Source organism: Trachymyrmex septentrionalis, unplaced genomic scaffold, assembly GCF_001594115.1.
Source record: "Trachymyrmex septentrionalis isolate Tsep2-gDNA-1 unplaced genomic scaffold, Tsep1.0 scaffold31, whole genome shotgun sequence".
In the NCBI taxonomy this organism is placed as follows: domain Eukaryota; kingdom Metazoa; phylum Arthropoda; class Insecta; order Hymenoptera; family Formicidae; genus Trachymyrmex; species Trachymyrmex septentrionalis.
Window position 1 is genome coordinate 670996 of NW_017305474.1, and position 27525 is coordinate 698520.

At 36.2% G+C, this 27525-nt stretch overlaps 1 protein-coding gene across 6 annotated transcripts in view; it reads left to right on the forward strand.

Moving 5' to 3' along the window:
• LOC108749711 (protein Fe65 homolog) overlaps positions 1-27525 on the forward strand; it is a 185912-nt gene that overhangs the window by 37426 nt on the left and 120961 nt on the right. For 5 of the 6 annotated variants that reach the window (XM_018488616.1, XM_018488615.1, XM_018488619.1 and 2 more), the window contains exon 3: positions 20909-21270. In XM_018488616.1, coding sequence (XP_018344118.1) covers positions 20970-21270 — 301 coding nt within the window. In that variant the 5' untranslated portion in view covers positions 20909-20969. Of the gene's footprint in view, positions 1-18509; positions 18528-20908; positions 21271-27525 lie in introns of those variants that run through there. The other variant, XM_018488617.1, reaches the window with a different exon arrangement.

The window sequence follows — 27525 nt, forward strand, 5'->3', positions numbered from 1 at the left end:
AAAAATACAACTATAAAGATAAAATTTATTTAGGGTGTTCTGAGCATTCCACCTACTTATTAAAGGTTAATGACAATAACAATATCGTTACAGTCATGCGCAGGTTTTATATTATATATGGTATAAAAAAAGTGTGCAATGACAATGTAATGAAATCATTACTGTCGTTAAGAATTACAGAATAGAGACTGTGGCTTATATTTTGTACATGCAAAACACTCTGACAGTGCAATCTCTTATATATTCTCTAAATCTGAATTAGTGGATAATCATTAATTTTATCAGTTCCAAGTATGTCACTGATAATCAATGAATTCACAGTGAAATTCAATTAAGAAATCAATGAAACGTGGAATCCCTAATTTATGGATCAATTCTAAGTAGAATCGTAAGACTCGTAACGCGTTTTCGTAAAATTTTTTTGTAAGAACTTATGATTAATATTCTAATTTTATGCATATGTACATATATGTAAGATGTAGATTATTCGTAAATATTTACGATTTCTTGTAAATTTTATGGCTAGTAAGAAACTGCCTGTAAAAATATTGTATAAAGGTTTAAAAATTCTTACAAGTCTTGCAGAAATATGTTACGAATCTTACGATTCTGCTTAGAATTTAAGCATTATCTGGCTAATCTTGCTTTGGTGTAGGTATACATTCAATATATGATATTGGAACTGAAAAATATCCACGTCCAAATATCATTATTTTAATGATATAATGCTCAAATTTCCATTCTTTGTCAGTTGAATTTCACTGATGACCCACTTGGGACTAATTAATCTACTAATTCAGATTTAGAGAATAGAGGTAAAAGAGATATTAGGCATTTTTCAGTTCCTTCGAGTGGTAAACCGCTAACCTGTATACCAATGCCTAGTAATTCCTGGGCATTACTGCCAAAATTTTACATAATGCCCAGTAATACCCATTAATGCCTCATTAATGCCCACTAATGCCTCATTAATGCCCACTAATGCCCCAAATGTGTACATCGTAATGCCCTGCGGTTTACCCCTCGGATTCCTTGTAAATCACATATGTGAGTCCGAACAACATGTAATTTCTCGGATCATTTGGACATATCGGAAGGACATTTCTCCAATTTCTTTTCCGTTCACCCTCTTCGTCATCTATCTTGTCACGCGTATTTTTCATTCGACGCGTCAAATCCCTCCTCTCATCACACTCTCGTCCGTTCTTTGTTCTAGAATCTACCCTTGGTCCCTTTTATATCTCTTGTGACTCTTTCTTTCGCAGTTCTTCAATCTTTCCGACGGATTAGGAGCTCAAAGCACGCCGTCTTCTTCGGCGCCGTCCATCTGTTTCGCGGCGGGACAAACTGTTCGTCGTTTCCTTCGGGCGTAAATTTATAGTCCATCCACGGTAAACTAACCGGAAAAACGGCCGTACTAAGAGAGCCAAGAGGGAAACACTGCGACATAGATCATTTTATGCACTCTCCGAATTAACTCTCGGATGTATAGTTTCGCAATTATAAAAGCTAATATTGTAGAAGTTTTACAAAATGTAAATGTAATGTATGTAAATGTAATTTAGATATTTTCCGAAAACATGATTTAAGATATTTAATATAAAATTTTATTGAAAACAGAAAGAGAAAGAGAAAGAGAGATAATTTAGTAAAAAAAAAAAATAAAGAAAAAATGGGTATAGACACGATTAGAGTTACGAAAATTCTCGATAACAAAATTAATACGAGAAGAGTTTTACGATCGCAAGCTTTCTATCCGTACTTCTCTCCGTACAGTTATTGGAAAACCGATTCGTGCTTCGCGTAATTACTGTGAGACGAGAAAGAAGCTACGGTACCGATTAGACGCTCAATGAATTTTTCGAAAGCCGCGTAAGTCGTGAATCGCAGTAAAACATCAAAGCAAAAGCGAATTCTTTGCCAACTCTGCTCTCTCTTCTCCTTAAAGCTCCAATTTACTTTTTCGTTTTACAAAATTGCCGAACTCCTCTTGCCATAAAATATAAAAAATCTAGCTGGCTTGAACTATAAAAGTGATTAATTTTTTTATTTTGCAGTTATTGTTTTTTTAGAAGAATGTGCATCGTTGCCTTGTGCACATTTATAGTTGAGATAATTTAAAATTTATTTACAAAAATGAAATAGCTTTTAAAGAAAAATTGACTTAACACTAAGAATCCATATTGCATATGTATGTCCTGTATTGAGAGGAAAGTGGTATTTATGACTATAATTGCATGATAAAATAATTACGGTTGAGAGCTCTATTTTTATAGTTATTACTGTTACAATTTTAATAATATGTTAATAATAATTATATTTACAATAATAATTCTATATATACGAAAAAATGAACTATAATTTATAGTTATTTTTGTTACCAGTTATATATTTTTTGTATATACAACTATAAATATAATTATTAAATATAAACATAATTGTATGGGAATCTATGTTGAACGAAGGAACGCATTACGGCTTGATGCATTGATAATCTGTAGGAACTATGTAGTATGAAACAGCGATTTAATTGTAACCCTAGTTTTAATTCTTAATTCTTGACATTCGCGACGAAAGCGATAATTTGAATAGTATTGAAGATGATCCTAAACAAAAGATCGAAACGTTTGCGTAATTAATCTTTTATATATACTTAAATAAATACATACGTATCAACAGCATGTGTCGGCTATTATTGATATGATTATTTGTGATGATTTTATTCACTAGAGTCTAGATCTCATATTATATATTATATTAAATATAATTATTTATTATAATTATTAATATTATGGCTTAATAAAATTATAAAAATGGAGTTTTTAACTGTAATTATTTTATGCAATTAAACTCACAAATAGAAATACATTTTTCTGAGTGTAAAATCAAATTTCTTTGCCATCTAAAAATACTCCAAAATAAATTTACATTAAAAAAGGGTAGAATGTATTCGTCATTCGAAGTAGAAAATAAAATATAATTGTAAATATACGCTACTTGATGCACGACTCATTTAGAAGTTCCTATTCTAAAAAGTAGTTTTAAAAGCAGTTTTAAAAGGAATCACATATTTTCTGACAGAGAAAAAAAGGATGCTTTAGTGTATTTTAGTCGATAAAATGAACTGTATAAAAGATAACCGCAGTACTTTTTTTGTGCAGGATTGTCGCTTTTTTAAATTTCGTGAACAATGCAGCTGGTGAATTCGGCGTTTTCTCGCTGTCGTATGCCGCGGATTAACCCCGTTTACTACCCTGCCGTATTAATAAAGAGACGGTGTAAAACCCGCGGATTATAAAACTGTCCGCGACGGATTTGCAGGCGGGCGCGATTATTGCAATTCAGTAGCACGCTTTTATGTGAAAGTAACGACTATTTCTGTAAAACCACCTTCGCATTTGACTATCATTCTAATTATCATAGTCTGAATAAAAAATACATACATTTACAGCAATAGATGGACTGAAATAGTTTGTCAAAAATGAGCAATGAGATGTACTTAAAATATCGCTAAATTAGGAATCTTTGCACTTTTTATACAAGAATACTAATCTGATTTAATCTTGACGTATTATATGAAATTAACATGTTTAGCTTTATCTATTATTGAAAATTCTATAATCAAGTTTGACACTGAATATGAACAATTGCTCTCGCATTTGTTATTGATATAATTTGTTGGATATATTAAGTTGTGTTCAACTTTTCCGGCTACGTTTATCTCAGTTTTAAAGAGGCAGCCGATGCATTAATACGTAATGAATTGCATACACCGCAAATAATTAATATAATCATAAGTTCAGATCGATTACATAATTAATAAATTAAATCTCTAAATTATCCATCCAGTTTCTCGTCACAAGCGATTGAGAGAGAGAGAGAGAGAGAGAGAGAGAGAGAGAGAGAGAGAGAGAGAGAGTTTATTTGCTAACGTAAAATTTAAATAGTTTTTTCTTTTAATTTCAATTTATGTAAAACGAACTTTCTATTACGACATAATCAAATAATTTATTTTTTTAGTGTAATGATTTTATGATCTTTTATTCTTTCTCGTTCTGTACGTTAAAGCTGTGTCTCGGTGATCGAAATATGAAATGATATCTATCTTTAACATGATCATTTTGACGAAAGTCTAAATTTTGATGCGGACATCAGAATGGTGGCTGACAAGAATCGAGTAAAGAATATCTTTCATCGGAGTTCTCTTGGGAGACATCTCGGCGGCGAACCCGCTCGAATTCTCCAACAATTTTGGGGGAACCTCCTAGCCACGTGGGACATACGAGTTTCCTCCACGTTCTCGTTTTGAGAATCGTAAACTAAAACAAGCCGCCGTGTCCTCTCTGTCTTCTTCGGAGTGTGACGAAGTACTCTAGAGTCCGCTCTCTTCTCTTCTTACGTGTGTGCAAATACAGTCTCTCCTTCTCTCACACTCTGACTCGTCATCCTTTTCTCTATTCCTCCCTGCGCTTTTCATCTGTGATCTCCGTCGGGGTTACCTCGATTGTTGTGCAAGGTAGCAAGTTTCCAACATTCTACATTAAACACGATTCCGATGTCATTAAGCTCGCGGCATTTATGTCGCGATTTAATTAACACTTACAAACCCACGACGGAGCTAATAGTTCGAAGTTCGGTACTGTATTTGTTGGCCATTCGAATTTGCGAGACAGAATAAATTGCTCTTGCTACTCCGAATGCGGGTCTCAATTGATATCTATCCTAACAAGGGCTGTAAAATTTCATTCACGTCGCTTTCGAAATGAATAGCTTCTACAAAGACAGCTCGTACATTTCATTTGATACAATTTAGATCCTAATGGCGCACCTATTATTCGCTTTTATTAGATTCCAAATTTGCGATTCTCGTCGTCGCGCAGTCGAATAATTCACTCCTTCCTTTCCGTATTCTCGCCGTATTACCAAGCATCGTGTTCCTTCCATTAAAATCTCTAAGCCCGAGAATAAACGTGACGGCGCATCTGAACGATCGGGATCGCTCAATTAGCGAAGCAGTCGTTCGCATCGTCGCTTACGCCCGTGGTCTATTATCGGCCGTTGCAAAAACACGGAGCGCATAATCGCGATAGCTGCGAAAATCAATCTTTTCCTTAATATTACGCACACCGGAAGGCACCCACATGAACACATCGATTTTCCCTTGCGGCGCAGAAGAACAGCTCGCATGTGAAAGCTTGTTTATATTCTTGTTTAAAGTTACCTTGTGAAAATGAAGCTTTAAAAATACCATGTGTTTACAGGAAATTTAGACTTTCGTTTAAAGTGATTTTCAATACGATATTGGCATTCACATTATGATGCACCCAGAGAAAGGTTTCTTCAATTCAAACAAATATTTCTTTGTTATAGTTCAAGAAAATTTTTTTTTATTTGAACGTCATTTCTTTGATTTAAACACATTACTTTTTGAAATCAAATAATTTCTTTTATTTGATTTCAAAAAATGATGTTTAAACGGGACTGTAGTGTCTGCAAGATGATGAGCTTTCCACCGGAAAATAAAGCTTTAAAAACGCTATACATTTACAAAGAGTTTAGGGTAGTATTTATTAGAATTAGACAAAATAATTTAATAGGTTCACAAGAACATAAATTCAAAAATTGACAATCATAAGAGCTATTCGAATCGTGCTGGATATTATGTGCGAAATATGTAAAAATAGTACTTTATTTAATAAACTTTATTACAAATATTCCGACCTTTTTAGTAATCATCAGTGTACGCTTTCAAATATGTCTATCAAATATGTCGGGCGATTAAATTAAAAATAAATATTAATACAAAATACAGAAATGTTAGCCGAAAGAATAAATATTCTTCTTTGTACAATACGTTACGCTATTTCTATGTATAAATATATTGCCATAGTCTCACGAGATCGTCAAACCGTCCAACTTGAGGATATATGGCTCATCATTTCTTTTATGGAAACAGACAACTTATAAGTTCTCATAAGTACTCAACCCTTGAGTTAGTCCGTTTCAAGATTTTAAATGTGAAATTTGCACGAAACATGCCATAGGTTTTTATAACAATGATTGGTATTCATTAGACCGTTTTGTATTTTAAGACCATCTTAAGTAATGTCATTTTAAAACGCTAATACAGCTCTCTGATTCCATCAAAGAAAAGTTATGTTTAAATTGAAGAAATTGTTTCTTTCATTAATTTTTTTTTTAAGTTGAAGTGAAAGTATCCCTTTGAAAGGAAAATATAAATTTACTTGATTTCAATACATAAATTTCTTTCATTCAAACACATTTTTTTTTAATCGAAGAAACTTGTCTCTGGATGATACGGTTCATAACATCCAGATTGAACATCTTAAGATTGTATTTAAGATTGTATTTAAGACGATCTTAAATATAAGATCCGACTCTGAATGCTAACCTTAGATTCTCATTTAAGATGAGTTTTAATACGATATAGGCAATGGCACTCATTACGATGGCTGTAGCATTTGCAAGAAATGAAGATTGCCTGGTGAAGTTACCGTGGAAATAAAGCATTAAAAATACCATATGTTTACAGGGGAAAAATGAGATAGACAAAGAGAGGAAGAGAGCGAGGTCAATTACGATCGAATTCGTGGGAGGGTCAAAGGAAACGCCATGCGGCAGAAACGAAGGTTTAATCTCGGGTATACGAGTATATACGAAGTAGGCGAATGCGTTACGACGGCACGGGCACACAAAAGGTGTAAAGCTGGACTGCATTTTATCGGATGCGTTTTCACGAGGGGTGGTTGGTGGCGGTCGACTGCGCGAGCTTGCGGCCGACAGCATGAATGTTTGATGGAGCGAGCCGGATCGCTTGGAAGTACCGGAGAGTCGTCTCCCTCCCTCCCTCCCCCCCCTCTCTCTCTCTCTCTCTCTCTCTCTCTCTCTCTCTCTCTCTCCGTCCGATATTACCCGCGATAACGTCACTCGTCGATCAAATAAAGGGACCCGGCGGCGCGACGGTAGGGCCAGGGGGATGGATAAAGTGACTGACAGGTTGCATGGGTTGGGGATGCGCAGGGCCGTGATTCGTTTCCACGGGGATGGCCCTCTTCCTACAGGGGTTTCAAATCCGTCGCTCTCACGTTCCTTGAAATCCATGCGAATTTAATTCGCGCACACGCGAATCTACTACGCGGTCGAACGTGCGCGAAGTAACCTCCCTATCGATCGCCGGCGTCGTGCTGGAAACATGTATTTTCCGTCGCGAATTAAAACGGTTCGCCGCGCGAGCGGCGCTTCGTTACTGTTTACCCTGACCGAGTTTCAGAGTTATTTTTTTTATTCGTTGCGCTCTACGTGTGATAGAGGGAAACCAATACCCCAGCGTCTATCGCCACCCATGACTGCGCCATTTCATCGTCGTAATTATGTTTTAATTGCCGGACAGTGGACTCCTCCACGTGGGCTCAAGTGCGCTGTTCATTGCCGTTGTCTCGCTTATAACGAAGATAGTAATTCCTGCACAGTTCACATACATGATTACATTTTACACTTCAAAGACATAACAGTAATGTGCAATAAATATGTAGAAGTAATTGCTATTTCTTGCATAACTTACTGTGTAATTTTTAATTAAATGTATAATTATGTCGATGTTATTATACTTTGAGACAAGTTATGGTGAAGATTTTTTTCCCCATGTAACGGATAATACAATGTTTTATAACTACGTCGTATCTGAGAGTGTAGTCATTTTGAAAATTCTGTTGACACTCCGATGAAACTGAAAACTTGGAAGTTATTTCCTTCAATATCAAAGGAGTCCTTTTATTACTATGAAGTCACTTCCGTTTGGAAAGTCATACTAACAATCTTGTATCTATTCTTAAATTTAAATAAATCGCGCGTTTTTAAAGGCAACTTCCACAATATATACATAAAGGAGAAGGGAATTTATCACTGTTACTTCACAAATTTTTTTTATAGTGCCGTCTCTCTATTTATTTTTTTTCACGTCAATTTTTTTTATTCATGGTTTATTTCCAACGTAATATTCGATGTCTATAATAGACACTCCACGCAGCTGCTTAATAAAAGATAGAAATACATACTTTTGTTACGCATTGTCGTTGCGTGTGGCATTACACTGCCGTATGTAGTTTTAACCCGATAAAAAAACGATTCAACTTTTGTCTTTGTTAGTAAACCTCCGTGCTTTGACCCGCGAGAGTCATTTGAATTTCACTCTGGCAGTGAGTTGGGCACCACTGAACTGGCGCCAGGTTGGCTGGAACCTGACACGCGATCAATCAACCTGCTGCCTTGTCCCCTGACTGAGTTCACTGAGTGAAAATAAAAAGCCTAAAACTATATATAAATGATAATTTTTTAATAGTTAATATTTAAGTATTATAAGGGTAAAGAATAATTTTTTATAAATTTCAAATAAAAAAGTATGTTGGCCAAAAGTGAATTGTCGTATACTATTGTATATAACAATCCACTATTGATCAACATGTATACATTTTTATTTGAAAAGTACTTCTCGCTTCAGACCTCTTCAACTGAGTTTGAATTTGACACGACATATAAACCTCCTGCAACAGGAAGATTAAGGTAGAATTTATCTACGTAGACTAAATCATTGATTCATTCGCGAATAAATAACGTATGAATGTTTAAATTATGCTCTGTAAAGAAGAATAGGAACAAATATTTTTTTTATATAATTACGACATTGAAAAATAATATTGAGTAATGTTAAAAGATGGAAAATATAACGATTAAATAATATCAATAATATGAAAAATGTGGAGGTTATCGATTTGTACATAATGATTCATTGGAGCAATATATAATCAATATTTTTATAGAACTATATCAACTATTATCGTAAACATATTCGAAATGTAATCTTGTACATATTATTAACGCATCAAATATTACGGCTGGTATTTTTCCCAAAGCAATAAAGTACTGTTCCGTTGAGAAAAATAGAATTTATGTGTGTGAAACAAAAATTTTTACGGAATGGGATGGTGAGATTTTATAGAAGTATTGTTTGATGATGCGTCAAATACATTTGAATTTATATTGGGCATCAGCTATCACCTTCACACAATTGCTTCTCTTTTTCCTCCCACTCTTCTCTTTGCAACTGTCTCCAGCAAACCATGTAAATTCTCATGTAAATTCTCCTTTCGAAGGATAACCTCGACTCACTCTCGCAAATCCGATTGCCAAGCTATTGCAGTATCAAGAGCCATTTACATGTAATCTGCGATTCGCTGATGCCAGTATATGTACCTCCGGCATCACATTGTTTATATTAATTTTATATAGTTTTGCCGTGAAATTCGATACTTTTAGCTGGGTGATCGCGCGTGTGGATGTCGTATCGATTTTCTCCCCTACTATGAGATCGACTATGACCTTCCTGTATTGTATCTCACGTGTTACGATGCTTTGATATTTTCACAAAGTAGCTATTGTTATCAGAGAAAGATTAATTATGCGCCGTTATCGACTTTTCAATATGTACAGGACAGTTTTAAAATAATTCGTTCGTCGGCTTCTAATTATCAATTATCCCGTAAAATTTTTAGACACGATTTTTAAACACGGGAGTTTTATAGGATGTAAATGATTGTAACGTTCATTGACAAATCTTAACCGAGAATATTTAACTCAGCCATCTAACCAAATTACACCTAAATTCTAAAGCATCTTATTTGAAATGTAGAATGAAAATGAACTTTTACCGTACGATTGATAAAGGAAGATTCAAAAGGTTCATTCTTTGAAAGGAGAATTTACATGAAAATTCACATGGTTTGCTGGAGACAGTTGAAGGAGAAGGATGAGAGAAAAAAGAGAAGCAGTTGTGTGAAAGGTGATAGATGATGCAATTGATAAAGGAAGATTCAAAAGTTTTTTCACCTACATTTTAGAAGATCATAGTAACAAAAAAATACATCCGTTGCTGTAGTCTGAGATTAATTGAATTAAAGATAACCTTTTCTCTTAAAAGAAATTCTCTCTCTCCTCTCAAAGAGAGGTGCATCCAGTAGTTCCTGTTGTTCTTATAAAAAATGAATAGAGACCTCGAGAGCTCATCTTAGTAAGACTGTCTTTATGTGGATAAGGTAAACCACGGGAAGACCAAGAGAAGGACAAGATCACCGTGTCAGATTACATAAACTGTTCTATCCCGATACCGCAAAGCGCGTCCGTTGCGTGTCCTGCGGAACCTGTGTCGTCCGCACCGAGCAAAATCTCATTTGGTCGAAGGGTGAAGGGCACCGAGAGGGTCGGGTACGGAGCTGTATATACGTGTACTGGCGTATCTAGAGACGGGATAAAATTACGTCGAGTTTGTCGGCTTTACGAGCAAACGCCGGCGACACGTCGACGTGCGGTTGGTATAACAAGCAGAAACCAGTAAATTACGTCTCGCCTTACCTGGTCCGCGATGCGATGCACACGACGGGCTCCATTTTAACTTAGGACGTCCGTACACAACGACTATTCACGGATGGTTGAAAGTTTAACGACGCTCGTTGTACGAGATCGTATGAGAATAAGAGCCGAACAGTGACGTAGAACGTCCACCGTGAGAAATTATCCCAATTGCGAAAGTTGCGTACTGTCGAGCAATAAAAATCATTGATAAAGACCATTATGAATGCTGGCGACATGATGAGATCGCGAAAGGGAAATAGCAAAAGTTATTATTACGGGAGAACATAAAGAAAGGAGAAACAAAGAGCGATGAAAATCGCGTTTCAATAGTATGCAGGCAAAATTTTCCAGGTAGTTAAGTCTTACCATTGGCAGGTAGCTTAACTTTTTTTTAATTAACAAAATTGATAGGACTACAGATTGCGACAGATACACACATACGGAAAGAACAATTTTGCTGGAAATCTTTCTGAAACTTTAGCTAGATACAGATCTGAAAATAATTTTGTTGGATTAGCAAAATAATTACGTAGAAAATTCAAGCATGATCAGCAATGTGATGCTGTAAAAAATTTGGTATCCTAGCAACCAGCTTCTATACGTAATTATTTTGTTGGACCATCAAATTAATTATGTAGAATGATCAAACTGTTTGCTAAGCGTTGATGACATAATGTTGCAAAAAGTTTTAATATTCTAGCAATCAATTTCAATATTCTACGTAATTATTTTGATGGTCCAACAAATTTATTGATGTATCAGATCTGTATATATAGCTAAATTTTTAAATACTTTAAATAATCCCTTTCATGCACGTAGCGCTTTAGCTCCGTTCGAAAAAAAAAAATAAATATGATATTCTTTTGTTTCGAAATGTTTTTGATAAAATACGAATAAGGATAAATAGGATCGATTTAAGCCAGCGTGTTTATAAAGTATATATACACTAAACAAAAAAATATTTTATATGTACAGAGAACAAGAGCGATGGCGAGCGAGAGTATACGCGCGTTTTACGAAACCAATTTCGAGTGCATTCCGTAATGCTTTGTCGAGACACAGAGCCTGTTCTTTTTCTCTGAAGATATTCACTAAAAGATGGGAAGAACTCCGCGCGGGACAAGGGAAAGTAGCCATTTGCATTCAAATCAAAAATCTTAATGACGAGATTCTTGTCGGCGAAGAGCCGACTTCGATTTGGAAGATCCCGTCGGTTCACTGCAAGCTGAGGAGAAGGCTTTTTCCTCGCCCCTAATGTAATCAACGGGGTAGCGAGGGAAGCCCCAGGGTGAAAAATTCGCTCGAGATTTCCGACGGCACGTCCCGTCCACTTTCTCGAGCGATGTCGAATATTCTTATCTTTCCGCTTTCGTTATTATTTCCGCAAAATTATAATTTAATAAATTATATCTTTGGACATCATATTTTATATTTGACTGCAATTTTTTAATTAAAAAAAAATAAACTACCATAAAAATATCATTTTCTTATTGCCGCGCATTATATTTATTAAGGAAATTTTGTGTTATGAGATTGAAATTGCACAAAATATGGTTAATTAATGCACGTACGTATAAAGTGGTTAGATAAATTGCTTCGCGTTAAATAGTAAATTGGAGCTAAATTAATACGTCATAATTTTTGCTTCAGTAATAATTCACGAATATGAGGTCGGAGTGAATTAATCTGACAGGGCAGTGGTAAAACCGCAATTAAAATTTTAAGTTAGATATAACAAGTGGTTGGGAAAGTTAACGTGCAGCAATATTTCTAAATAATTAATTATGGTATATTTTATATTTCATGTAGATTTCGACAGTAGTGCGATGTAATTTTCGTTAATTCTCCAGAAGCGATGAGTGAATATGATTTATGAATATTGATACAAAATGTTGCTTAAATTTATTAGGAAGGTAGGTTGAATTATAAATACTCAACTTTATATAAATAATCACAATTTAATCATAATTTTTTGCACAACAATTTATAAAAATTATATATAAATTAACTCGACAAACTTCTATTTGAATTGCATCATTTTTAATTTCTTGCATTTCTAGAATTAAAGTGTTACAATTATTCATTGAATTCTTTAACATTTTTCATTAAATAAATATTTAAATAAATATGTACCCAATTAAATTTGTCTGTCGATTGTTATCGAATTTTTGTCTTTCCCTGTCCGTGATTTCCAATCGTGAAAAGTGAGCTAATTAAAAATCATTACCACGCACGTAAAATAAAATGCACATTAAATGAAATTCCGGCCGCTTTGATTAATTGTGCGACGGCCATCGAATATTTCCCTTTGACCAAAGCGCCCTTTGCACCAATTTCCGACAATTTCATTTTGATTATCATCGCGCTTGTCCTTTCCGTGCTATCGTGCACCAGGAAGATTCAAATGGAATCTATCGTGAAACCTTTGTGCTGGGTAGGGCTTGAAGGGCGATATCGCACGATATCTATCTGGCTTAGGTTTACCGTTTATAAGCCTTCCCGCGCGGTTTGCGATTTTCCACAACCGGGTGATATCGAATCCTGCTCCAAGATTTTCGCGAGTACGATCGAGATTGCAGCCGGTAACGACGAGGCGACGATGTTTACCCAGACGCCGGATGGAAACGATCCACCAGGATTCGCATGTACGTGCTCCAGCACTCCTTACAGTTAAGCTTGCGTTCCTTCGTGTGCGCGATGTGTCGCAACGTTAATCGTGCTAGTCTTAGACAAAAATCGGCGAAAATATCCGCGCCAAATGTGTCTCTCTGCGTATACGAATATACGCAAATTACCGCGTACTATGAACCAGATATCACTAGCATATATTCGCGAAAATATTAAAGATAAGCTTGCCTTTAAAGCAAGCTTGAATTTCTTAAATTTTAGTTCTAGATGAAAGTATGAATACATTTTCATGTTAATTTACATGATAATTAAATGATAAATATTCTTTGATCTTACATATCTTTAAAGTATAAATATTCGCTATATAAATAAAAAGGCTTTGCTTAAATATCTAAAAGTTTAGCAAAGTATAGAGCTGAAATAATTTAGAAGCGTTAAAATAATTATGTAGAATGTTTAAATGTTGATGACAATGTTGCAAAAAGTTTTAATATTCTAGCAACGAATATTTGAGCGTCGTATATAATTAATTTTAATGGACCAAACAAATTTATTTCCCAATCTGTATCTAACTAAATTTTTAGATACTTTAGCGAAACCATGTAGAAGATAAATAGCGCCGTGAAAATTAAATTATTAATTAAATAGCCTCGTGAAAATTCAAACAACTATTTTAATATCTATTAAGGGAAGCATTTTTTCTATAACTTATTATGTTCGATTTTTTCTTAGATCGATGCGATATCGTTTAATTAATATTTTTAGAAGCATTAAGGTTACATATATCGAAAGATATTTCAATCGGATTGTTTCAGTTAAAATTGATTCTGTCTAAAAATTCAAATTCATCTTTTACAACCTTTTTCATAGAGGAGACATGAAACTGCGTTTCCGAATAACGCGGAGAATGCCGTGGTTAATCTGATAACCACACTAGAATGGTCCACGGCCGCGGGATATATTTCGCGTTTTTCGAATCCCGCGAGTCGTGAAATTTTTAGTATTGTAGTAGATACTCAGGCTAGAGACCCATGGCTGCGGTCTATAAATCACGGTCCGTTTCGCGGGGTGGGTTAAGACTGGTGTTTAAGACCGCTTTATGAATGGCCGCAGCGAGACGAAGCGATATCTCGTGCCGAGCGGTCGTACATTCGCGGTGGGCATTCTGGGCGGCAGGAAGGTTGTTCTAGTTTCGAATAAGCGAGGGGGTGAACGATAACGAGGGTAGCCATCGTGGCTCCCGTTCGTCTGCCGCCCCTGATCGATGCATTTATCCATCGCGCGCACCCCCTCCCCTCCCCCCCTCTCCCCCTCGTCTTTCTTCTCTGCGTTATCCGGAAAGTTGCCAGTACCGGTATCGCGGTATTCCTAACCGGTCATGACTCATTCTATCCAGTAATAGTGCAATTCTCTGTGCGCACTGCTCGCGAGTTCGGCTTAGTGTTTGTGTGAATCGCGTGCGAGTAACGAGGAGAGAATTTTGATCCGAGTACATCTTTAATCTGGCCTTTAGCTACGATACTAATTAGTACTTCCGCTTCTCGATGGTATACATAAATTGGACTCCATCGGTATTTCATGCATTCGATAAATATCCCAGACATGAGTGTACGCAAGGAAGGGCATTTGCCCTCCCCTTTTTAAGGCCCACATTCATAGTCAGGTCTTGTACTTAAGGCTTCCTTAAATGTATCTTCAGATGCTCAGTAGTCAATGAAATAATTCGTAGAGTATCTGAAGATAAATTTAAGGAAGCCTTAAATATAAGGCTTGACTATGAATACGAACATAAATATTGGTACACACGGAAAAAAAAGATTAGTTGCCCTAGCTAAAAATTAGGAGGTATGGCAATTAAATTCAGTAGTATGACACCTAACGTCGTGTCTGTGAAGCCTAAATATTATCATTGTAACAGACAAACATTTTGCTATTATGTCGATGTATTGATCATTGCAGCAAACATTTTCTGTGTAGCAGACAATTTGATAGCAAGCATACAATTTCAGCAATTATATTTAGCTGTGGCAGAGATAGTTTTCTTTTACACGGACATAATATCCGATAACTATGACGTAACTTCATGTTACTAAATAAATTAACTATAACAGACATGCATATTTTGCTATCACGTCCTTATATTGCACGTCCCAATATTAGCTGCAGCAGCAAATCCTTTGTATGTATTAGCAAATTTCATAACCGTAGTAGCTAATGTGATTTTAGCTGATCAGCTGTGATCAGAAACTTCTTTTTCCATGCAAGAAGGATTAATTAATGAAAAGAAATAATCCTATTTTGGTCGAAGCGGATCTTACACTGAAAAAACAAAGATCGGCTGCCGCAGCAAATTTGCATAATATTTTTAATTGGCTGCAGCAGCTAATTTTTTGTTGCAGCAGTCAATTTTTGGTTGCATTAGCCTATCCGCAATGTCAGTATAGAATTTCGATAGACTAACACAATCAAAAATATTGGCTGCTGCAACAAATTAAAAATGCTTGCCATATTTTACGATCTAATTTGCTGCAGCAGCCAATCTTTTTTTTTAGTGTAGTACTTAATAATAATCATATTGAAATGTTTTGCAAATAGATTTTTCAGTTTTATAAAACTACGTTTAATCAACCTGATGTTTTGAATATGATATCAAATTAATAAAAAAAAATGTTTAACACAATTTCAATATTTTCTCTTAATTATAGCCAAAACTGCTAAGAAAATAACAAGATTTAATTTGTTCAGCTTATTGGCTATTTAAGTTTAAAAAAATTTTTTTTTAATTTTTCAAGCCTTCGATTTTTTTCTATCTTTGCGTAACATTTATGACACCAAATTGCCAATATGATTTTATTTTGACTGTTTCGTGGAATAAGCCATACAGTAGCGACGTGTCGCGTGAGGTAAACGAAAAAATCGATGAGCATTAATTGTCATGCGTTGCGTATGGATGCGTTTCCATTTCGATATGCAATACGCGCAAATATCACGACGTATTGACAAGCGGAAATGTATTGCTAATATTTGCGCTTGCCGCGACGACGTTAACCAATCCGATACTTGTTATGCCAGATTCGAAGCGGTATTTAATATTGATGATTGAAAATTCCAGATTTTACGGTGATTATACATATGTTGTACCGGAAAACATGTATTTAATAGATATTAACAAACATTAAATCGTATTTGACAAGAATAAATAATACGGTCTATATTAAGCACATCATGTCTTTTAGAATATATCTCCTAATATTATTTTAATGGTAGTTTTCTGTATCAATTTTTGTTTTACGTAAAAGTGTATTTTAACGATACTTATAGATCAAGACTGACGCGTTCTCAATTTTTGTTTTCACTCCGTTACATTACGGCGGGAATGTGACATTGTCCATATGCATTCGCGATGCACTTGATGCAATTCGTCAGATCGATCGCCCGGTCCGTGAACCAGAAAATTGTGCAGTTTCGATTTCGCGCGACGCCGTCCTGACTGCAATCATTCTGCATGACTCACAGTGGAATCTGAAAAGAGGATTCAACTCTTCTTGAACGGAAATCCAACGGGTAATTTTTCGTTACATTCCAGCATGCATCCCTTTCATAAAATAAATCATATATCTGATTAATGTTTAAGGAAAGGAATAGCTAATGTATTTTCATGTATATATTTATATATGTAGAAAATATCTTTTCTCGAAAGAGCATTCTCTTCCTTTTGAAAGCTGCAGCTTTCAAAATGCAAATTTAAGTTTGTTTTCTGTCGCTGTTCTTGCTTACTGTATTCTGCCCTTTTCAAAGGAACGGATTTGCAAAATGAATAGTGACGAGATAAGCGAAAAAAATTCTGGATTATGTGTAATATTACAAGTAAATTTCTGTTATGCTCTTACATGTTCGCTCCCCAAGTAATTTCCACGACGGCAATGACGCGCACGGAATCCTCGCATCCTCATAAGCCATGAGCATTATGCCGGTTACTGTAACGAATACTCTCGAAGGATTCCGCAGGATAATTTCGTCGTGTTTACCGTCCGTGATGCTTGATTTCGCGGAAGATAGAACGCAAGCGTTGCTGTTCCCTGTGTCGCTACGCCGCTGCGCGATGCCGCGAATTCCGATCCGGAATTTCAGGGACGCCGAAGTTCGCGGGAATGTTTCGCGACATAATCTCGTGCCGCACGAGACGTATATAATGTAATCTCGTGTACGTGTACAATGGGAATTCGTGCGTAGGCGATCAGATTAACAGGCGAGATGTTTTCGCTGGGCGTACCGCGTCTCCGATCCGCCACGCTCGACTCGGCGATGATCCGCGAGGAAAACGTGTATCTGTGTCCCAGGAATGTATCTCCGGTGTATCGTCGCATCTGCTTCGACACCTAGATCTTCTATTATTCCAAGACATCTTGTAAATAAGTAATAGTCTCGTATTGAGGTATCGATCATACATTTATTAATAAGAATTAAAGTCTTAACTGACAAAAATTTTGTTTGATTGCAAATGGATGAATCAGAAAATTCCGCTCATATTAATCAGAATTCTGATCATTTTAACTGCAATTAAAATAGATAAATAGAAATTATAATAGATTCAACTAGAAAAATCTGATCTCTTTGCTCGTTTTCAACTAGAATCCAATTAATGCAACTAGACTCTTTTTTTATTATATCAAAGTTTGATCAAAATAAGTGTATTATATATGATCGATCACTTTCAATACTTAAAGTTCTAAATTGTGTGTTTTAAGAATGTTCTTTTTCTTTTATAATATATTGAATAGATCTATTATTGCTCTAATTTTAAAGCAGCGCATGCTGATATAAAGCAGTTTACATCAGTGCTATTCTCAAGATATTCTTGTATACCTTGACTTTTAAATTGTTTCCTCTCTCTCTCTCTCTCTCTAATCAATAAAAAATAAATAACTTTTAGCGAATCACTTTTAATGCTGCTGCGAAGTGATCCCCGGTCTCGTAAAACCCGTCAACTCTCGCCTACCATTTATCACTGCGATGTCGGGTGCATCGGGCGCTTATCACAGCCTTGTCGCCATGAGATCACTCGATGCATTCACACCCGCTCTAAACCTGACGTCATGCACCGCGCCGAGAGGTGGTCAGCTCCACAAGAATGCCTTTCCTCCCATTGGATCACTTCCGGTTTTCCGTCTGTCACGCTCCATTTGCGCCTGTTCAGTGCCGCATCGTCGGTGTCTGCGACCGAATGCGTCCGCGTGTCCTCTCTAGGAATATTTGGAAGTTCCGCGATCTGTGTTACGTTTTCTCTCGGAAAAATCCGTATCGTTCATCACGAGTCCCTCGTCCAGTGTACGCGTGGGAAAATGATGCGTGAATTTAACTATCTTGGGATATTGCACGTGACAGTCGGAAGATACGAATATTGATCTTAAAAATATCTTTCCTACCACAATCGCTTTAAAAAATATCTTTCTAGATTTTACAAAAGATTTTTGGTACGTTTATTAGCAATAGAAATTTGAATTAGTCTTTATTCTGCAGTTTTCAAAATATTAAAAAATATAATGGACAAAGAAATTTAGGAGTATATCGCGATTACAAATAAGCGCAGGTTATATGTCAAAAACTTTGATTATTTTACGAGAAAAGAATCATGCGTGTCATCTTTATTTCAAATTAATTATTTTGCTCACTCACTTTGGAGTCCTTTTCAATCAATCAATTTGAAATAAAGATGACATTATTTTTCTCTGTAAAGTAATAAAAGTTTTTGACATCATATAACGCTCACCCCTAACCGCGCTGTGCATTAATTAATCTTAAACTTTATTGTTTGTTGCATTTTTTAAAATTGAAAATCTCTGTAATTGTAAGATCTTTAATCGTAAATTATTTAAGTTTAATATATGTTTAACATATCAATATTTAAAATACATAGTTATATTGAATTTCTCAGATCACTTTCAAATGAAAGTCGCATAAAAAGACTGAAGTTAATTACTTTAGATGAAAATGAATAAATGTAAAACAAATCTGCCGTAATTGAACCATCAGTAGGCTTAGCTCATTTAACTCTATGAACCACCTCGATCAAATCGAATCACTCGTAGGAGCGATTCGAAACTTAATTGTTTGTATGCCTTCGCTTTCGAACACCCGTTATCTCCCATATCTCGTCGGCACCGCCTTCTCGTTACTCTATTCGGTTCGCGTTTCATCGGGACCTATCTCGCGTGGGTAGGATTAATTTGCGTATATATTTCACGATAATTGTGCGCATTTGCCCGTCTGCGAGAGATCGTATTGTTCCTCTGTTGTTTCGCGTTCGGTATATCCGACCCCGGCTCCTTTGTTACCGAACTCGAAATTTCGCGACTATTATTATATCCACGTCGTTTCTCTCGGTTTTCATGTTTGCCTATGGAATTGTATATTCAATGTCGCTTCGCGACGACTTCGATATCGTCGAATCCTGCATCGAAATACGCGCGTATCGAATCCTATGATATTTGCAGCGCAGGATAATGAAAAGCATTTTTGCAGAGTTTAATTTTATACGCGAAAAGAATGATTTGGTTAAAGTATCTAACATACAAATTTGAAAAAATAATTATGTTAGACCATCAAAATATTTACATACATACTAAAAATGAATACTAAATTATAATAAATATCAGTCTGAACAGTTCTAAGTAAATATAAACATACTATATTTTTATTCGATACAAAATCTATAATTTGATTTAACTATCTTTTTTTTTATTGAGTAAATATTTATTGTAAATAAATGTTTACTCTAATACTATTTAGAAATATTTACCCATTAAGATTTAGTTTTTTTTTTTCAGTGTAGGAAGCTCTATGATGAAAACAAAAGTTTTAACTTTTTAGCAACCAATTTGAACGTTATACATAATTATTTTGATAATTTAACAAAATTATTTTCAGATCTGTATGTAGCTAAATTTTTATATACTTCAACAAAATCATTCTTTCCGTGTAAAATCCCTATTGTCAACGTAACTGTTTAAAATTTATATAATATTCTATACATTTTAAAAAGTTATATTGACAATGGGAATGTTATAAAATTAAACTTTGCTATGCAGAAATGTATCTTTTTATATATTCATATATTGATGTATATTTATCTTACATATGCTATTTGCTTGGGAAAGAAAACTGATTAATGTGAGTTAAGGATTCTTTTTCCCTTGATTGTGTTAAACGTGAAAGTTTGTATCAAAATAAATGAGAGTAAATAAAAGTCTTACACACGTCTGCAAAGTTTATTTGAATAGAAGGAAGGATGCATCCTGCATACGAAGTTATGTTTCATAATATACCAGTGCTGTACTCACATTTTGCGAAACTTTACTTTCTAAAAAGAAAGAATTAATCTCTCTCTCTCTGTGCGAGGGAATTTATGTTAACATGAAAACTGTAAGAAATTTCAAAATTATTTATATTATATTATATAATACCTGATACAGCAATCAACATATTTCATTATCAACCTGCATGATACTGATTATAATTAATTATTTGCTGATTTGGAAGCCTTTTTTTTAATCTCCAGCTAACATAATTATTTTTGCTGTTGCAATCTTAACTCACTTCCGTTAGTTAAACGCAGCTGCAGGTTTTTTTTAATCTAAAAACTCTCGCTCAAGAGGAACTCGTAAAGCTCAGTCTCTCGACTTTTTCACCAAGAAAAGTCGCGAAACACTCTCTACCTTCTCGCCTGCTCCTATTTCTTACTCCGTTAACCTTTGAAGAACTCACTGCAAGAGAGTTTCGCAATTAATTTCCCCCGTTCTCGCTAGGGCGTCCCGCTCCCGCTTAGACTAACCGAAGACGCTGTGTGTGCTTGCAGATAGTCGACATCGAGGCGGTGCCAAGGTCACGAGGGAGGAGCTGAGGTCATCGCGGCATCTATGTTGTGCGGCGAACTCCTGAACGGTGGCTTCGTCAGTGCCGGAGCGGTACCGGTGGTTCCGTACAGCCTCCCAGGACTCTGGTTACCCGGTTGCCTGCGTGCTACCAGTCCGCGCCTATTGACCTCTCCTTACCTGACTCTGCTGGCCGAGCTTCTGGCCGCGGGCCGACTCGAGCTGCGAGACGATCTCCTGGAGCTGATGGACCTGGCAAAGAGGAGCCATCAGGCTCCTGGCAACAACGGAGCGTCCGAGCTCGATCTTGACCTCCATGCCGACGACATCGATGAGATTTTCTTAGGTAAGTACTCTTATATTTATTACTCTTTCACATTAAAAGTATCCGCTCATATACTTGGTATTTTTGTATGCTTGTGTCATTTGAATGTAGACCACCAGTTATCAACAATTTAATATTTAATATTGGAAATCTGCCTACAATGTTTTTTTATTTTAACAATGTTATAAGAATTGTAATTCTCACTGCTTCTTCATTAGATATGTTCTTCTTTAATTGCTTTTATTATATAACTATAAAGAATAGGATACTTAATATACTATATCCAAATTAATTTTAGTCTTGGAATTTAAACTATTGTACATAATAATTTTATTGGACTGACGAAACATTATGGAATATTATTCGTACTACATGATACGAGAAAGAATAAAGAGTGGAGCATAATCCGCGTATCGAAATCCCACACAAGATTGAAACATTCTGGTAAAAGTTTGAAAACTGATTTTTATATCACAGATCTTAACATTTACCGATTGTGAGATCATACATACGTATTAGACAATGTGTACAATTTACTCAAGTTATTATTTAGTTTTAACATTGAGACACCTAATTCGAGATTGAAATGCCATCCTTTATTTATTTGTAATAATTTAAATTCATAATAAACAGTTAGGATCATAGCTTTATAGTGAAATTTTTAATTTTTTCAAAATTTATAGTAAACAGACTGTTAGGCTCGCAGTCCTTTATTTATCTATTTAAAAAGTTTATTACGTTTGTCGTGTTTTAACGAAATGACTGAGAAAAATATAATAGCTAAGTGTCGTGATCATCGAATCCAAGTTCTGTCGTAACAGCTATATATTAGATCATTCGATATATTTCAACGTCTCGGATGTCGAAATTGTAATACGATTGAGAGCAAGTGAACACACCCATTAAATTCTTTCTCCGAGTCGAAGGCCTGTCCGACTAAAAATATCGGAGGCCGCGCGTATAATACGCGATTTTACGACACGTGTCGTGGGTGCATGCGATCCGTTGTCTTTTATTTCGAAAGCGAGCATGCCGGCGTAATGGTTAGCCCGTAGTTCGCATTAATGGGCAATACACGCGGTCGTGACGCCATCGTGAAAGTAGCCATGCGTCGGCAGAAGTGAGCGGCGCGGAGCCCGTGATTACGTCCTCTGGTAAATATGCTCCTCGGCTAAAACCCCGGTAATATTCCCCGTTTTTCATGACGAGCGATTTGTCCCTCTACATACCATCCGCTCTATTGAGATGACCTAGGAAGAAAAATGAATACTTCCCTACGATGAAAATTTCTGGGGGAATTTTAAAAGACACATCGCATCGATACTGTTTAATTAAATTAATTTTTTATTTGCAGTAAAGTCTCAATTTTTATTATATTTGCGAGTCATTTTATTGTATATATTTTTTTTCGAGATGTTGTATACGATAATATATAAAATATTGCAACGAGAATTTCCAGCGAAAACTGCGGTAATGAGCGATGAATTGTGAAATTACATAATCAACTCCCGCTGAATCATACTGATCGGCGTAGAAATTAGTGTTTGATAAACGATTCTCTTCAATACAAGCTTAAGTCAATGTGAGCCGCCTTCGAGTAAGTCATAAATTCATTTATTGCGTCGTGATCGTTATAGAACGGCGAGAGTTAAATGTCGGAGTAGGAAATAACGGTTACGAATAATTCGCAAACTGCGAATAATTTCTATATCACGAAAGGATTTAACGGTGTGAGTAATGTAAAGATAGGAGGGGAAAAGGTAAATGAGAAATTATTGCCATGGTATTCTTTACATCTCAGAAATTCGCCCGATTCGCGCAAAGCACCGCAATTTTTATGAAATTTTCTGTTTTTACTTTCGGTAAAATTTCTCTAGTAAGAGTATATTTACGGATATGACGTTACGAGATTTATTTCTGTCGTTCTCAAAAGAGAGTCTACGCCTCATACTTTGTTTTTTCGAGAAAGAGAGAAAAGAAGTCTTTGTCTTGCGGAGCGTTAAGATTTTTCAAGACGATCCGCGCCTTACGGTCATCCTTCTTGGCTACACCCCTGGTCAGTTCTCCTCGTTCCATCTTCCAGCTCCGGTTTACCTTCTGCCCGGGAGACCGTCGAGGATCTTAATAAATCGCTCTACAGCTCGATCCCGTTCCTTCGTAACGGCCGTCCGGAAAAATGGAGTACCGTCCTACATACTCAAAAGATCCCTTAGAAATTCGTGATTCTCTTTTTTCGCATGGACGACGCTCTTAATCCGCGGATAATTTACTTAAAACACATCGATAACGGTTTTTTTTTATGCGAACACGAAATGGAAAAGCTATGTTTTCGATTTTGTCCAGCTTAGTAATATCGATATCATACGATAGCTTTCACAAAATACGTATTATACATATCAATGTATTACAGAAAATTAATTATAATAATTCGTAGACGTTATAGAAAATTTAGAAGATACATAATATGCAAGTAATATATGTATATAAATTTGTAATAAACAATATATGCACTGAAAAAAAATTTACTAAATTTTAATAATTGTTTGTAAGTAGTACTAAATAAAACGTAAACATATATTTATTTGGTACAAAAACCATTTGTTTATGTATTATTTTTTTATTTAGTAAATATTTATTGACTGTAAGTTAAGTAATGTAGTTAGTACTATTCAAACAAATTTATTAAAATTTAGTAAATTTCTTTTAGCGTACGATATATGTACATAGCTTATAATAAGCTTATATGTACATAGAAACACAGGCATTTTGGTTCGATATATTTTAGATAGGTAGTAGTTTTAATCAAGATATTGTCTACACGTTGTACATCAGGCGGCGACATCGACAACTCAAAAGTCTATTTTAGCAGGTCAAATTGGTGCAATCGCTTGTCGTTTGGCTGTAAAGTGGTTGAACTTTGTCGAGAACGCTTTCAGAGAGCTGCCAGATCTGGCTGAGAGTTTTGGCGAAATTCTATTCAATTCATGGATTCGCGAGCCACCCATGTCGATCACTATTCTCTGTTACAGCTGTAAACTTTGTTGCATGCGATATCAAGATAACGAATCCTTTTCCTAAATTTAATACAAGATTCGTGTACGGATATTCAAATTATTGTACGTTGCAATAATAGTAAATATGTACACGTCAGTTATTTCTTTATGCACTAAGTTTGTCTTTAAGTCGCTATCATCAAGTAACTTCATTTATTTCAGTTTATACTGCACGAGAAATACTATAAATAAAAAACATAGAAAGGGGAACAGATCGATAGAAATGGATACGCTCGAGCTCGATCGGATTAGCTACGAGCAATGTGCGCTGCGTGCGAAAAGTTACGTTCGTTGTTGATCATAAAAACGGGATATTCACGAGAGTTCGGGAAACACGTGGAAAATTGCGGAAACAATCCGCGGCTAGTGAAAATCTCATCGTGGAAAAACTACGCGCGCCGGATATTTCAATCAACTCGCCGGATTGCGCGCGATATCGTTGCTCGAAAGTCGGTATGATTGGATCGTATTGGCCTGCCTGACTCGATACTGTGCCGATCGATCGTTCGTCGATCACTGAACGGTTGCGAGTACAAGCGAGAATGAAGGAGAAGAGCCGGGCGTTAAAAATAATATACACGAGACGGGAATAACCATATTTCACTATTACATCGCGGCGACGACGGTACGCGGAAAATTGAAAAACGAGGCCGAATCAGCGCACTGAAGGACCAGTCGAAAATTAGTTTATTCATTTGCTTACCAGAGAAAGTATATAATATTTCATCGGCACGCGTGATGAATTGTAACCGGAACGCACCCATCACCCTTTCGAATAAACGTTTCAATCTGTCGTGGATTGGTCCCTCATTTTTGTTCGAGGGATAATAGAATATAGACGATACGCTGAAAGGGAGATACCTACGCACAATAGACGACAGGGCACGTATTATGAAATTATTTAGATGGATTTATGATCGGAATTATTCTAGAGATTTCTATTGTGTTTTCTAGGGAAAATGGAATAATTCCGATTGGAATCCATTCTGAAAATTTCCGTAATACCCTGATAAAATATGTTTTATTGATCTAAATAACGACATACTATGGATAATGACTAATAGGTTACGAAATAAAAATAAAATATTTTTACATTCCTGCAGGATGCAATTTTTTCGAAATTAGAACAAAGGACGCATTAAAGTTTTTTTTTTTTTTTTACTATTTTATATATTATCATCCTTGATCGAGTTTTTTTTTTGTATACATTTTTGTTATATTTTTTTTGTTATATTTGTCGCATTTCCTCGCATTTAAGCAAATAAATGCTCGAGCTTCTACGTAAATTTTCGTCACCTCGTGTAATCAGCCCGCGGCGGAATAACTTTAATACATAACAAATGCGTTTAATAATATAGGCGACCGTTGCCTTTCCTTCTAGAATAAACGCTGCAATCTGTCACGATTTTCTCTCTTTCTCTCTCTTTCTCTCCCTTTAAACTCCGGTTAAAAAAATGGGAATACGTATGCCGTTCAAGGCAGGGCAATAAAAAAAACAGGTGGATGGAGTGGTGCGATAGAGAAAGGGCCGCGGGCGGAGGGAAATGAAGAGCGAGAGGTTCCCTAGCGAAACTCGACAATAGAGCGGGATGATCCTACAGTGGGGGAACGCGAATGGCGAGTGGACGAAGCGGGACAGAAGGGGACAAAACGGGAACAATGCTGCCCGGTATTATTTTCTGTTTGCCGCGTCAGACCAACCACCCACTCGGAACCATAGTGTTCATCCACCCCTGATTTATCCCGATATTCCGCAGTGGCATGACCGTAACTTCTGCGTCCTTATGCGAAGCTCCACTGACGATGACAGCTCTCTATCTTTGTGTATTCCAATTCCCTTCCGCACGACCTACACCATTTATGGACATTTCACTGTTTTCACGTGAGAGCCACTTTCTTTCTCTGTGACAAATAATTTACTTTCACGATCGTCTCTAAGATATTCCAAGCGCAACGGAAAGTTACGCCGATGCAGTCACGCGACGTAACGGCAATGGGAGTATAATCGATTACATGAAGAATCGCTATCGGCGCATTCGAGGGGATCACGAATTTATGCGTTACTATGGTACCGCGGCTAATGGATTTACTTATCCGTTTATTACAGAGCTCGTCGGAGTTAAATTTGGTTATCGGGTACTTATCCGGCAACTAACGCAAAGCGAATCAATGACCCAGTTCGTCCCTGCGCGTTAAATTATTTTTCATTATCGATCGCACTCTTCGCTGACGTTGACGCTATTATTTCGCGTTAATCACGACTAATGAAGAGTGTCGCGTGATTAAATACGCGTTATCGAACGTGTTTTCTGTGAAAACTGCTTGTTTAGTACATTTCAATTGCTCATGCGTCAATGCGATTAATGTTAGGAAGTTGAATGTGAATGTCACAGAAATTAATTCGAGCTACAGCTGCGCCTAATTGATTTTATGAAGTACAAAAATTGAGATAGATTCTATATATAACAATTGTTAATAGGCTGTTGGTAGAATCGTAGTTAAAAGTGAAGTCAAAAGGATTATGAAGATTTGATTTATGAGCACTATAAGAACAAACGAGTCGTTTAACGATAACGAGTATAAAGAGGGTGATTCTTCCTTCCTTAGTCGCGCGGAAGAATTTTATCGGGTAATTACCGGCTTCTGGACGTTTCTTCAGATTCGAGAAGCAGTCCTTTTCCTCGTGCGCCCTCCAAGTCCGTTTCCGGAGATCCAACAGGGGGTCTCCGCTTTTGTCGTTAATCATTTCCGTGCTTCTCGTCAGTCTGTCTGACCCGCGATCTGGAAACGAAACTGTTCTTGCAATTAAGCGCATTCAAAGGGAAAGACTTCTCTTCCTGCTCGAAGCTCTGGGACACGTGTTTCCGCCGCCGCGCCGTTCCGATTTCCAGCTAATTCTTTGCTATTCCTCCCACCATTCGTCAAGCACTCGAAACAAGAAATTTCGTTGACTTGACTTCTTCTCAGTTCTCGTTCTTGCCACTTAAGTAGCATTATTCGGTATATCTCGTCCCATCTCTATTTTAGTTAGCAACGTATCGCTTAATTGCGGCTATTTTAGTGCATACGCTTAAAGTCAATTTTCTATTCGCGAAAATTTAAAGCAGCTAATAATTAGATTTATTTTCCAACGTAAGATATATCTTAATAATTAATTGGTGGGGGGGGGAGGGGGTGTGAAAGTTCAATAAAGTTTAAGTTTTTAACAAAGAGAATCTTTAAT